At 41.7% G+C, this 13,254-nt stretch overlaps 1 protein-coding gene across 5 annotated transcripts in view; it reads left to right on the top strand.

Moving 5' to 3' along the window:
• MITF (melanocyte inducing transcription factor) overlaps positions 1-13,254 on the top strand; it is a 94,742-nt gene that overhangs the window by 42,825 nt on the left and 38,663 nt on the right. For all 5 annotated transcript variants that reach the window (XM_003210181.5, XM_010718716.4, XM_010718719.4 and 2 more), the window contains exon 2: positions 6,464-6,710. In XM_003210181.5, the coding sequence (XP_003210229.2) occupies positions 6,464-6,710 (247 nt within the window). The remainder of the gene's footprint in view (positions 1-6,463; positions 6,711-13,254) is intronic.

Raw genomic sequence — 13,254 nt, forward strand, 5'->3', positions numbered from 1 at the left:
GAGTGTTATCTCCTTGCTTTTTATTTTATCACTTTTTGGTTGTTGAAGCTATCTGTTTTTTTTGTTGTAGAATGTTTTGCAAATGCGTGCAGAGTTCTTTAGAGAGGTAATACAGATAAAAGGCAAGCAGCGTCTGAAATAGCTCAAAAAGTCTTTTGCAAGGTGACTATTCACTCTATTAAGCAAAAGGTAAATCTGTCTTCTGTTTTTTTTTTTTTCTTTCCCTGTTTGTGATGACTTTAAAAGTTTGAGAAAGAGAACCAAACACAACCTTGTAGCAATAGGATGAGGGATCAGTTTTAAACTAGAAAAGGGGAGATTTAGATTGGATGTCAGGGGAAACTTTTCACTGGGAGGATGGTGAGGTGCTGGCACAGGCTGCTCAAGGTAACTGTGGATGCCACATCCCTGGAGACGTGCAGAGCCAGGCTGTATGAGGCCCTAGGCATCCTGAACTGCTGCCTGATATAGGGGTTGGCAACTTTGCCTGCAGCAGGAGGTTGGAACTTCAGGGTCTCTAAGGTCCCTTCCAAACCAAGGTGCAGTTTCACTGAAGAGAAATTTAGATATGCAGGAGTTATCCTCCAGAAAGCAGGTTGTCTTGTACCCATCTGTTCCCTTTTGTTGATAAAGATCCTGAGAAAACTGTGCTCTTGTCCACTCATCCCTCTGATGGTGTTATTGCCCTAATCACACTCCTTTTAATTAATGAATGGGATAAGTGCTTTCAACACCAGAGCATATCTCCTGCTCCTGGGGATAGGTTTGAGGGCAGGGCAAGCCCCAGCTCTGTGGTATGGCCCCACAGCACCGCTGGGTTTTTCCTTCAGCTTCCCACAGGCCTTGATGGAACACATCTGTTCCTTGCCTTGGGCCTGTTGCAGTTGGTAGTTTGTGCAATACCCAACTCAGAGTGCCTGGGCTGCCTGGAGCCTACTGGGGCCATCTGAAGCATCTCCTCAGTAGATGCTTGGTTGCACAGGCCTGCCTGCGCTGATCCCAGGGGTTGGGTATTACCAGGGCCTCAGTTCTGCCTGGTTCCCCACTCTGGTGGGGATCAAGTTTCTAAGCTGTATATACCAAAAGCTGTGTCCCCAAGTAAATGGGCATTCGAGCAGATCAACTTGTGGCATTTTATTAAGTCAACACTCATGCGAAAGCCACCTCCAGAGCTTAATTATTTACTGAGTGGTGCTGGGTCATGAGTGAGGTTTTCATTAAGTTAAGAAAGCATTATGCTCAGCAGCATGTGAAAGTGTGCTTTAAAGACAGGAAAAAAAATGGAAAACTACTAAGTGGTGTGCAGCTACTTAAAAAGGTGGAGGGTTAAATTATCTTTACATTAATAAATAAAGGAACACTCAGAACCACAGACAAGTGCAGCTCCTAAACTTAATATGTATGTAACTCAGCCTTGAGCTCCTGGTCGTGGACCTGCATTGGGGGCTGAGGGCTTCACGTCTTCCCCTCTGCAGACTGACTGCTTGGGGGTGGGCATGTGATGGTGGGCCAGGCCAGGGTTGGAAAGCTGGAGGGAGAGAAAAATGTTGGTGTTGATGATGATGGAGCAAAACCACGCAGTGTATCTCTTCACACATGTAACCTTCAAGTGCAGAAACCCTTAATAAAGAGGGTTGAAACACAGTTGTTGCTTTATTGTAAAGGCTGATAAAGGCCTCTGTGCTGTTTATGTAATTGTCAGGCTTTCTGCTCTGCCCTTGACAGACAACAAAGGACATTAAAGGGTGCCAACTCTTTTTTTTTTTTTTTTTTACATTGATATGTTAATTCAGTGCCAACCAATTGGCTTTCTGAATGGTCACTGTAACAATCAATTATTAAATTTTAGGAATGAAGCACGAAGTGGTGCAGGGAAAATGCTGTGGTACTTCTCCTGTAAGTAAAGTCCATTGTGATGACTGAAGATGGAAGAGACTTTTCATTTTTATTAATCTGCTCCCCCTTGTGTTAATTTTGATTTTGTTCTCATACGATATCCTTCTGTTTTCTGTTACCTGTGTGGCAAACAGTGATGCTGACTGACAGGTTGGGTTAGGTGCTGCTAACATATATGCTACTGGCAACTGTGTCCTGAGGTGTTTACTGCTAGAGGGACTGCAAATGGTATCTGTGTAGATAAACCTAGTTATGAGAGAAACGATGGCACTCGTTGAACAGGAGTGTTGGAAGGGGAGTTGTGTTAGTTGCTTCTGACAGTGCCTTCTGTAGGTCAGGCCAGATGTTTGAATTGTGTTGGTGAGCTTTCATCTGCTTGCTGGAAGGATCAGCCTAGCCTTGAGCTGATGTCAGATACTTCAGTGTGGATACCTTGCTTTTCTTTGTAAATAATGATGAATGGAGTAAGGATAATGGCACGAAATATAGGTATTTAAATCACATACTGTTTTTACTCTGATCTGTGAGAGATGGTGCAGCTCCATGGGTTTCTAGAGGTACTATATCTGCTTTTCTTGGCTGGTCTCAGAGATGAGAAATCATCACAAAAATGTCAGATCTGGATGTGTTTCATGGTGTCTTCAGAACATCTTCTGCTGAATGTCACCTTCTCTGACACGTAGGTCAGCTGTGCATAAGCTTAGCTGAAACACTTCAGGTATTCATTTGTCAGATCCTGTCTGGAGCAAAATATCCCAGGCTGTTGCTAGAATACATGATAATGATGGGAGAACAGGTGTGTGGTGGTTTTTTTGTTTGTTTTAATAAAAAATAATTTGGAAAAGCTTTGTGTTTGAGTAGTTGGCATATGTTTTTAACTGTTGTAATGTTTTATTCCAACTTACGGGCCTTAGACAGACAAAACTCCAGTTCCAGATTTCTTAACAAGTACATGGATAGTGCAAAATATTGTGTGTAAACCAGAAGCGTAATGCATGTAAACTAGAGATCCTGTTGGTTGAATTTATAAGGATCTGAAAACAAAACTGCCTAGCAAGAGACTAGTTTGGTGTTTTGTCCGTGGGGACAGAAATGAAATATTCGGTACCCATCTGGAAAGATGAATTAGGCTTTAAAATATATGGTCTCTTTAATCACTTGAGTTGATAGCAGTGAAATTAAACTTGATTTTAATCTAACCAGTTGCTTTTTATTATGCAACAACTATCTGCATTATAATGTATGCATACAGTAACTAACATTTCCCAGGCATCTATGCAAAGGATATGTAATTTAGTTTTATTTGTTAAAATGTTATCACTTAATGATTAATTGAATAGGCATATGACATTCATAACTAATAACTCTGCGTGTATTACACTATGCTTATTAGACTGCTAATAGATAACTGGTTTAATCATACATCAATTAAAAGGATGAGTCGGTTTCGTTTATTGCAATTAAAGGATATCTGTAGACTGTGTTTGCAGGAAGTATCTCAATCACACTGAGTATCAATTGCCCGTGTGGGTTCTGTTACTGACTGTGTAATGCCTGGCTGAGTCAGTTCATGTATGTGAGCTCCAAATCCACGTGTCTGGGTTCTGCATCGTACTGCGGTGTATCTCTCCATGCTCAGTACTGAGGGAAGATCTGCTCGTGCGGCAAAGCTTAAAGGTCAAGCAGCTTTCAAAGTATGATTTTATTCAGTATGCTTTTGACTAAGCCTTTGACATCAATATTGAATTTTGGTTATGGCTTTTTTTTTTTTTTTGTTAGAAAACTGATTTTTCTGACAAAGCTTTTCATCTTTGCTTTCCAAAGAATACGTGGTGAAGAAACCCCAACTACCTTCCATTCAGTCGATGCATCATGCTGCTAAAAGGAGTGCATGGTGTGGGGAATGAAGGCTGAGTTTTGCGTGGGATGGGCTTAGAGAATGAAATACTGGGGAAATTTCAAACGCTTCTGTTTCCACATTTCTCTAAACTGCTCTTACTGAATTGCAGCAAGTAGAAGGAAAGCTGTATCAGCTTAGTGTGTAGAGGGGGTCATGCGTAGACCAAAAACTTCCTCAGGTGATAAATAATGGCAAATCTGAACTGCTTTGTTTGTCCATTTTCCTCATGAACTGGGCATTCTGTCTGGCAGGTAGTGCCTGATAGCAGCACAGGGCACTTCATGTCTGGAACAACTCAGTTGGTCTCTGTGCCGTGTAACATCACCGTGCACACACAACACAGTGATGTGCCTGCTGAGCTCACTAATGCTGTTAAGCTACATTGCTTTCTGGCTTCTGCTTTGCAATAAGGATGAACAGGACATTCCGTAATCTCACAAGCTTGTTTTCTCCCTCAGCTGGCCCCAAAATCTGGTGGTTTGGATGAAAGATCAGGCTCTTCTTCCTCTGGCCAGTGTCTGTTCTTATTGTGATGGTTGTTAAAGAGTACATTGCTCGTTCTTGCATTACCTGGTTAATTACACCTACGCTATTCTTTTTCTCCAGTGAATAATCAGAATGTTGAGCAGAATTGCAGTAGAGCCTGGAAAAGTGTTTGTCTTTTGGGGAAGAATTTGGCAAAACAGTATCTTCTGGGATATTTTTTTTCTTTAAAGACAGTAGTTAAAGACTTTTCATTCTTTTTAATCAACGATTCAGGGGTGCACTATCTGCAGGAAGTTGTAGGGATGGCTGTAGAGCAATATGACATGAGCACAGTAATCATCTGAGAAAGGCAAGGCTCCTCACAGGGGCTATTGAAAATGCAGTAGAAATCCCTCGTGTTCCCTAAAATTTTAAATACAAGAATGATCTGCTGAGGCAGTTTTATTACTCTAGGCTTTGTTAGGCAGAGAAGCAGTTCAGAACAAGAGAAGTTGGAAGGAACTGTTGGGTTATCAATTTTGCAGCATTAGGTGTCTGTAAAAAATGCCAATAGTACACTAATGAGAAGTGTGCTTAAACTGACACAAAGTAAGTTTTTTATTTAATGTGAGGAATGAGTCCTTCCTTAAAAGCAGCATTTCAGCACTTGTTTTGTGCTTTTCTATAACAGTGGACCATTAAAGTGAGGTGTGGGAGCAGAACCATTGGGAGTGCAGGTAGGAAATGTTGGCACTTCAGTTATACATGTATATAGTCCATAAATATAACTATACTGGGGGTGCAGGCACAATATCTTTTTTTACTGGTTGGGTGTATACAATCAGAATGATTTGGAAGCCTTTTTGGAGCTCTGTAATTCTCCTAGTTAGGGAAATGCATGTTTCCAAGCTGGACGGGGACTCTGAATGGCTCCGATGTTTGCTCAGATGCGGAGTAGCCAAGAAACTGGCTGCAAGGTTCTGATGGGAGAATGCTGTGTATTAATTGGGAGGGTGGTGTTTTTGCAAGTATCACAGTCGTTGACTTGTCCTGAGCAGCTAATTAGTGCGATTATTCCACAGCTGCATTAGTTTCACCACAAAGGTTTTCTCTTGTTTTATCAAAAGGATCAGTGTCTCTGTGAATGTTTCAACCTGACAGGTCTTAAATAGTGAGGCTGTCTCCTCCCTCTGCTCCCTCCCTGCCCCCAGAACGTGTGCTATGGAAGAGCAAAGTCTGATCTCTGGTGAGAGTAAGCATGAGCCCTCCTATCACATTTTCACTGTGAGCACAACATTGATCCTAAACAAACTGCACAAGCCTTCAGCAGTGCTCCTGTTGGTCAGGCTCTCAGTGGCTACGGTCCTGAGACAAGAGCTGGAGGGATGCTGGGCCCTGAGCTGCACTGTGAGCTGCCTCAGCAGCATTGTGCAGGTAGTACCGAAACTCAGGAGCCAGAGGTGGAGTTTCCCTGCTGCTTTTCAGGCATGCTGTGTACCTGTTTGGTCCATGGAGTCATGGATTCCTAGCTGCTTCTGACTCCCCTCCCTTAAAGGATGTGTAGATTGGTGTTTAACCTGCCTTAAGAGTTCCACTTTATAGAAATGTCTTATAAATGGAGTCTTACTTTTGGGGGTGAACAAAATGATGGATTGTTTCAGAAGATGTCTCTGCGTTTACAGCAAAGTGCTGTGCTTGCCCAGTGTTGATGGCTCTTGAATATTGCAGATTAGCAATATTCATTATTAACCCAACTGGCTCAGCGGGTTTTGGGAAGGGTGGCTGCTTTCATGCAAGAGGTAGATTTATTTATTCTGAGCTAGATGATTAGACCCGGAGTATTGTCTGTTCCTCTCAATGAACGCAATTAATTCTTTTCATTTAAAAAATACAAATATTTAAAAAATTATGAGTGCCTGCTGCTATCTATAAGATCACTGGCTTTTCTCATGGTAGGTTGCTGTAAAACTTGAAATAGTGAGGCACGTTTTCCAGCTGGATATTGGTGTTTAGAAGTGGTTGGTTGCAGTCAAGTTAAGGCAGCACAATGCAGCTGCTAAGTACCTTCAGTAGGTCAGCCATACACACGTCTTAGTGCAGCATTTCCGTTTGGATTCTGCTCTGCGGTTCTGCAAACCCTGAGGCTGGCATCAATGGAGCCACTGGTAGAAGCTGAGCCATCTCTCTCTGCTCTTCCCACAGCAATTCCGAGCATCCTGGCGCTTCCAAGCCTCCCTTAAGCTCCTCCAGCATGACCTCACGAATCCTGCTACGGCAGCAGCTCATGCGTGAGCAGATGCAGGAGCAGGAGCGTCGGGAGCAGCAGCAGAAGCAGCAAGCAGCCCAGTTCATGCAACAGAGAGTTCCCGTCAGTCAGACACCTGCCATCAACGTCAGCGTGCCCGCCAGCCTGCCCCCTGCCACGCAGGTACCCATGGAGGTCCTCAAGGTACGTTGCGTCCCTGCATTCTACGCTCACTCGCCAAAATGGGCTTTGTGCAATAGGGATGTGGGAGAAATAATTCCAGGACCAAAATCTTGCAAATAAGTTTCGCTTTGGCTTGATTTGCAGATTTGTTTGGTGTCCCAGTATTCAAGATTGAAAATCTTATTAGCTTGTAGCCTCTTTTTTTCTTTAAACTTCAAGATCTTGGGAAAGAGGTTTTGTTACGAAACTCCTGTTTCTGTTGTTTTCCCATTGGAAGCCATTGTTCGCTCTTTCTGACACTCAGTGGTTTTCAAAAGGAAGAAATGTATTGATAAATACTCAAGTCAATATTTCATTTTAGAAATAATAAAAAATATATACATGTGCTTTTAAAAATTGAATCAAAACTCATTGCAAAGAGGCTTCTCAGAAAGCCTTAATCTGAAATACGGTGAGTTTCCAGCCCCTTGCAACAAGCCTTGGTAATCCTTTTTTGCTTAAATGACTTGTTTGCTGTTAGTAGCTTTGGGTTCCTTGTCCTACTGGAAGCTGTAGGAGCTTGTTAGTATCTCTCTGTCAAAGGGGATGTAGCTTGCTAATTACTCAAAGGAAATCTTGAACAACTAGAAGAAAAGAGATAATTTCTTATTCAGAGTAAGTCCATTTAGAGTAAAGCAGTGTGAAAATGTTAGTAAAAGAGCATAAAAAGTAATGGAAAAATATGATGATAGATCTTGTAAGAATAAAATTTTCATTTATTTTGCAAAGTTATCTGTTTGCTTTGCATTATTGCAAATATACTAATATCTTTTTTCCAATATCTTTTTATTGCAGTTTTATATTTAGTAATTTCTTTCAGTCAATAAGCATATTTTTTACCAGATAAGTTAACTGGCTTACAATTCGTTCTTGTATTTTGCCCATCACTGTTCTGTATTAGTGATGTATATTCGAAGATTTAAGCTTAAAACAGAGTTGCAGGCTCAGTATTTCAAGGCAGTCTGTGTGACTGTTTTATTGAAGAGTTGCAAGTTCTTCTCATTTACTGGATCCACGATATGATGTTGTGTTGACAGTGCTGTTGGTAATACTGCAGGAATACTAGAATATACTCCAGACAACCTAAAGTGTAGGAGTTAAACTGATTATCAATTATGTATTTAGTTTTTGAAGGAAGTGCATGTAATTTTGGCATGTGTGCACATATCAAAGAGTCTGAAACTGACTGGGAGAAGCTATTTTGTTTTAACGTTTGTGCATCTTGAAGTTGCTAAATTTCTTTCTGAATTATGACACCCTAGTTACAATGTGAATCTAGCAGGTATGTAGGTGATATGAGGTAATTTTCTGTTCACAGTACTTTTGGTTAAATAATTGTATTTTTTGATAATTTCATCCTAATTCATCATGGCATGAAATGTTTTTTTTTTCCTTTTCTAAATATCTTTGAAAGCTTATAGGAACATGTTTACCTCCTGATGATAGGTGTGTAGTGTCTTGAAGTTTTAGCAGTCATTTACATTGCCCATTTTACTGCTACCTCTTTACATGAGAGAGAAGGGGAGGATGCGAAGGATTCAGACTTGAATCTTTATCATTTGGGGTCCTAGAGGAAGCATCTGTCCCCATTCCTTCCTCTTGGCAGGAGAGAGGGCACCTCCTTGGCACTCTGCTTGTGCCCCAAAGGCAATGTGCTTGACCTCAGAGGAAAAACTAGCAAACAGATGCTTACCTGGTTTGTAAATTGAAAGTAATGCCTTGCAACAAATGCCTTTTGGAAACAGAGAACCGTGCACTGAAGTGTAGTGGTTGGGGAAACGCGAGCTACCTGATGGAATAAAACAGCCTCTGCCTGCCTGTCGCCTGCATTTACATAGCTAACAGGCAACAGGAGTGAAACCACATCCTTGTGATCTCTTGCTGTGCACGAGACAAGAGACTGCTTTGCTGCTTGGCTCAGAAGTTGTGCCTAACAGTAAATGGGGATCTCCCTGGTGCCGATAGGCTGCCAGCCAGCTGTGCCTGAAGGATGCTGTGCTGGTGACATCACTTCCCTGGAGCTGCTTCTTACACTTCAGTTGTTTTTAGCTGTAGACAAATTGTCCGTATGAGCCTAACAGCGTTTTTAATTAAATGAATAGGGAACTACATGTGGTAATTCTAATATCCAGATGGTCTGGATTTAGTGACCTTAAAGAATGAGATAGTGTAAAAGTGGCCTTTTTGTCTTTCAGAAGTGTTAATCTGCGAGGCAGTTTTCTTTGAGAGAGCTTTCTGAATGTTACTTCACAGGCCAAAGCACCAAAAGTAGCAGCTGTTTTATGTAGTTGGCTTTGGTTGATTTTTGTAGAACTTAAAATCACATTAAGAGCCCTAACCAAACAGAAAAACCAACTTGCTAAATTTCCTGTTTGTATTTTGTAATTACACAGTGTGACTTGCTCTGTCTCCTGTATCTCCCAGTATTAGGGGAATAGTACTTGCATGTCTGAAGATGGTAGTTTGGGATGACTAGCTTAAAAAGAAGCTGAAACTGTTGATGAGCTTGCATTTTCTATTTCCAAGATGCTTATGATGTCATCTAAAACAGCACGGAAAGAGTAATTCATATTAACCTATGTCACACTGCATAGGAATCTCTACATTACATAATGTGGTCATTACATTCAAGGGTATATGAATAAATAGGATTTTATTTTATTGAGTAATGACTTCTTATTGCATCATTTCTCTGCTAAGTAATGTAGCTTGGCAAGGTAGGAAATAACCTGTTGGAATTTAAATTTCGTGTTGCTTTGTAAAATGTAATTATGAGATGGACTAGGAGCAGGTCTATTTCATTTGAAATAACATCTCTTCTGATAGCAGGAGGAGGGTTTATTAGGGCTTTCAGTTGTCCTTCTTCACTAATGACGTTAATTTCGCAGGCATAAAGGCTAATTTAGCTCTAAGCATCTTCCTCATCCATATCCTAGTGGTTGAGGAGTGATGCTGCAGAAGGATGTCACAAGGGGTTCTTTGTTTCTGCTCTGCTTCTGGACTTCCTTTTTGCTATCACAGAACTGTTTTTTCACCTGTAGTCCTGGCGGCTGACACTTACATGTGGGGAGCATCTACTGTAACTGCATTCTGATGATGCTAGCTTTAATGCTCCCTTCTCACCCACTCCCCATCTCCTTTCTCTATGAGCAGCTTATTCTAAAATAAGTGTTCTGCCTGCTGAGTCACTGGTGGCATACAATGCTTGTAATATGCTGGGTACTTTAAACATTTATCTGTCACAGAGGACCTCACTTAGGATTCATTCTGCCTTGCAGCCTAGGTGGGCTTCCTCATGGTGGATGTTAACTGCTCCTTTGGAGCTAAAAATACAGCTCTTGACTGCTGTGTGTTGTCATTGTGGCTTGTTTTCCTTAAACATCTTCTCAAATACTGGACCCAGACACTCTTTGTTGTATTTTTGTCCTTACTTCATCATTCCAAGAGTGTTTGCCCATTGTAGGGCAGTGTTTGTGGGCTTACCAACACAAGTCCATTCATCTTCCCTAGTGCCATCCCTGCAATCACTGTAGTTCATGTTATCTTTTGCCTTGCAGCAGCTTATCCAGAGCCAGCAGGAGCCCAGTGGTTCAGGAGCTCTCTCTGGCCTCTTGCTTAACCCTCATGGCGTTGTTCATTCAGATTTTAAATGCACTGCCATGAGAAGCTCTTTGCATCAGACACCCTGTATTTCTGTGCATTTGAAATGCCACGCGTGCCTTCTGAGTGGTGTTAATGATTATGGATGTATATCAAAAAATACCACCTTCTCATCTTTTTTGCAGTGTGCTCTATTGCAAACAGTGACCCAGGGTGTTGATGTAGTCCTTCAGTTACCAGAGAAGGCCGGGCAGTTAGAAATAGTACTCCTTGTATAGTAAGTACCATGAAACTCCATTGTATAGCAGACCTATCTTACAGTTCTGAAGAACAGGAACAATGGGATGTCAAGATAAGTGCATGGTAGCATCTGCTAGTGTGTGTGTTTGTGGGAATGCTTATCTGGTTCCAAGTTAATTTAATCGAACCTGACAATAGGAGATAGTGGTGTGTGCCAGTATGTTAAATAAGTATGGCTTGTATTTGCAATTGTAACTTAGAGAAGTGATTTGCCAGAACAAGTTCACTTGGTGAACTACAGAGCAAGCGTAGCAGAGTCAGTGAGCATAGCTGAAGCCTACAGCAAATTCTTTGTTAAGGAAAACTAGCTTTTAACTACAGAACCTCTGAAGCCTGTCTTGCCTTCTAAACCTTTACGTAAGTAGAAGCATCTCTCGGGCTTGCTTAGTGAGCTGTAAGCTACTCCAGAATAAGAACTGGTGGTAATGTCTGTAGTTGGACAAGACATGAAATGTAGAATCTTTTTTTAATACAGAGGTTACCAGGTTTGGGTGTTTTCTGGGGGGAATAGTGCAGTGGACAGAGCAAGGAGCTGTAAAGCTGCTGCTGCTCCTCGTAGAGCTGGTGCCTTGCACACAGACAGCGTGTTCCAACAAGGCAGTGTGCTGCTGTGACGATTTAGCTGGCACTCTGCATGGGTGTGCTGAAGGGCCAGACCTACTTGGTAGCTTAAAATAACACTCCTGACAAAGATGAAGCATGATAACCTCTCCAAAGGTAAGGGGAACTTGCCAAGTTGGGTCAGTTACTGCTTCAAAGTTTTCTTTCTGTCGTGTTTTCTGATGTCTGAGTTACAGGCTTTGGGAAAGCTGAGGCTCATTATGTGTCAGGGGCTGCTTTGGAACTGCAGAAGATGAGTTATCTTCTCAAAGTTTTGTAGGAACTCATAGCCGTGGCTCTTAGAAGCACAGAGGAGTTTCTGCAGCCCACCAGGTAGCAGGTTGTAGAAGGCTGTGCTTTTTCAGCCAAAGTTAATTAAAAAAACCCATCTTACTACACTGTACTGGTTGAACCCGGATCGTGGAAAGGGGCAGTGCTGCTCAGTGCAGTTGTGCTTGTTGCCTCCATGGTTTCCTTGGGCAGAAAGCAGTGCCCAGAGCCCCCACAGAGCTGGAGAACAGGGAGAGTCATGTGGAGGTCTGGGGAGGCCTCTGTTGACAGCTTTGATAGACGTTAAATGTTAAAATGTGAAAACTTAGATCTGCTTAAAGTAATCTTTAGGCATTATGTATACGCACAAATATTTCAGTTCTTCAGCTAGTTTGGCAGCATTATTCTCCGAGACGCTGAACCTGTATAGTGAATGAATTCAAAGTGACAAGCTAGAGACATTCCTGCCATTCAGGAGAGGCTTAAGGAATTTCTTATTGGCTAAATTACAAATATGTAGCATTTTGCCCAGCACTGCATGGCAATTTCAACCTGCCTGACCGTGACAAGATTAGCACTTTTCCTCCCCCTCCCTGGCAGTAATATTAAGGAAAAAAAAAATAGATTAAGAAGTACCAGGCAGAGATGCAAAAGCTTGAAAGAGCAGAAACCAGCCTTACCTTGAATGATTCTGTCTGTCATTGGATTGGTTCCTTAATTAGCCCCATGTCCTTTAACCTCTTGAGAAATAAGTAAGGGATAAATTTGGGGATAAAGACAAAGACGTCCAGAGATTTACCACACACCGCTAGGTAATTCATCAAGGAATGTTGGTAATTAGCCCTGCCTCTTTCCTTTCTGGCTCATTTAATAAAACTAGTTGATTTAAAATAATGCCTGCTGGTTCATTATCAACTACTTTAAGAACTGAGTTATGAACTTGAAACAAAACCCAGCATTGTGTTGTCTGTAAAGGACCTGGCAAGTGTATTTTGCTTTTTAAAAACAAAATAATTCCATTCCTCCCCCCTCCCCCCCTTCCTTCCCCAGATTATTAAATATTACTTTGCTTTTGGATTACCATTTGGCTTTTAGGGTGTATTTGTTTCTAATGTCTACTACTGAGAGGAGACAGAGAGGAGAAAAACATCCCAAGATCTTGAAGAGGAACATGTCAGCTTGTGTTAAGAAAGCATGGCTTGATGGAATTCAGCTGAAGACTGACTTTACAATAGTAGTAGGCCAGATGAGGAAATGAGTAGTTGCTTTAACCCTTTATACCCCTGAGATAGATGCCAGGTTCACTTCTTGTTCTTAAACCAAAAGAACAAGTCAGTTGCTAGCCAGTGGGTCTGGTTAGGTCTGTCTGTCTGACTTCAAGAATTAAACCATTGTTACTGTAAATCTTCAGTTAATAATTAATGGCAGACCAGGATTGCAACACTCCAGAAACTGTTGTGGGCTTGTGGAAAAGCAGACTGTGTAAGCATTCTGCTTAGACGTTGAATCTTGGACTTGGCAGATCTTAACTCCTTCAGAAGAACTAATCCTTTAGAAGACCTTTAAACCTTTTATCATACTACCTTTGGGGGCAGAATTGGATATAGCGCTTTAGTGCAACTATGAAACAACACCTTCCTTGCTCATCTTCCATGCATGCCATGGGCTGGTGCTCGTTCTTCGGGAGCTTCCACAACTTTTTGTTGTGACCCAGCAAAACAAAATGCCCGATTTTACATACTTGGCAGATTGTTAA

The sequence above is a fragment of the Meleagris gallopavo genome, chromosome 14 (genome assembly GCF_905368555.1).
Source record: "Meleagris gallopavo chromosome 14, MGAL_WU_HG_1.1, whole genome shotgun sequence".
Classification (NCBI taxonomy): domain Eukaryota; kingdom Metazoa; phylum Chordata; class Aves; order Galliformes; family Phasianidae; genus Meleagris; species Meleagris gallopavo.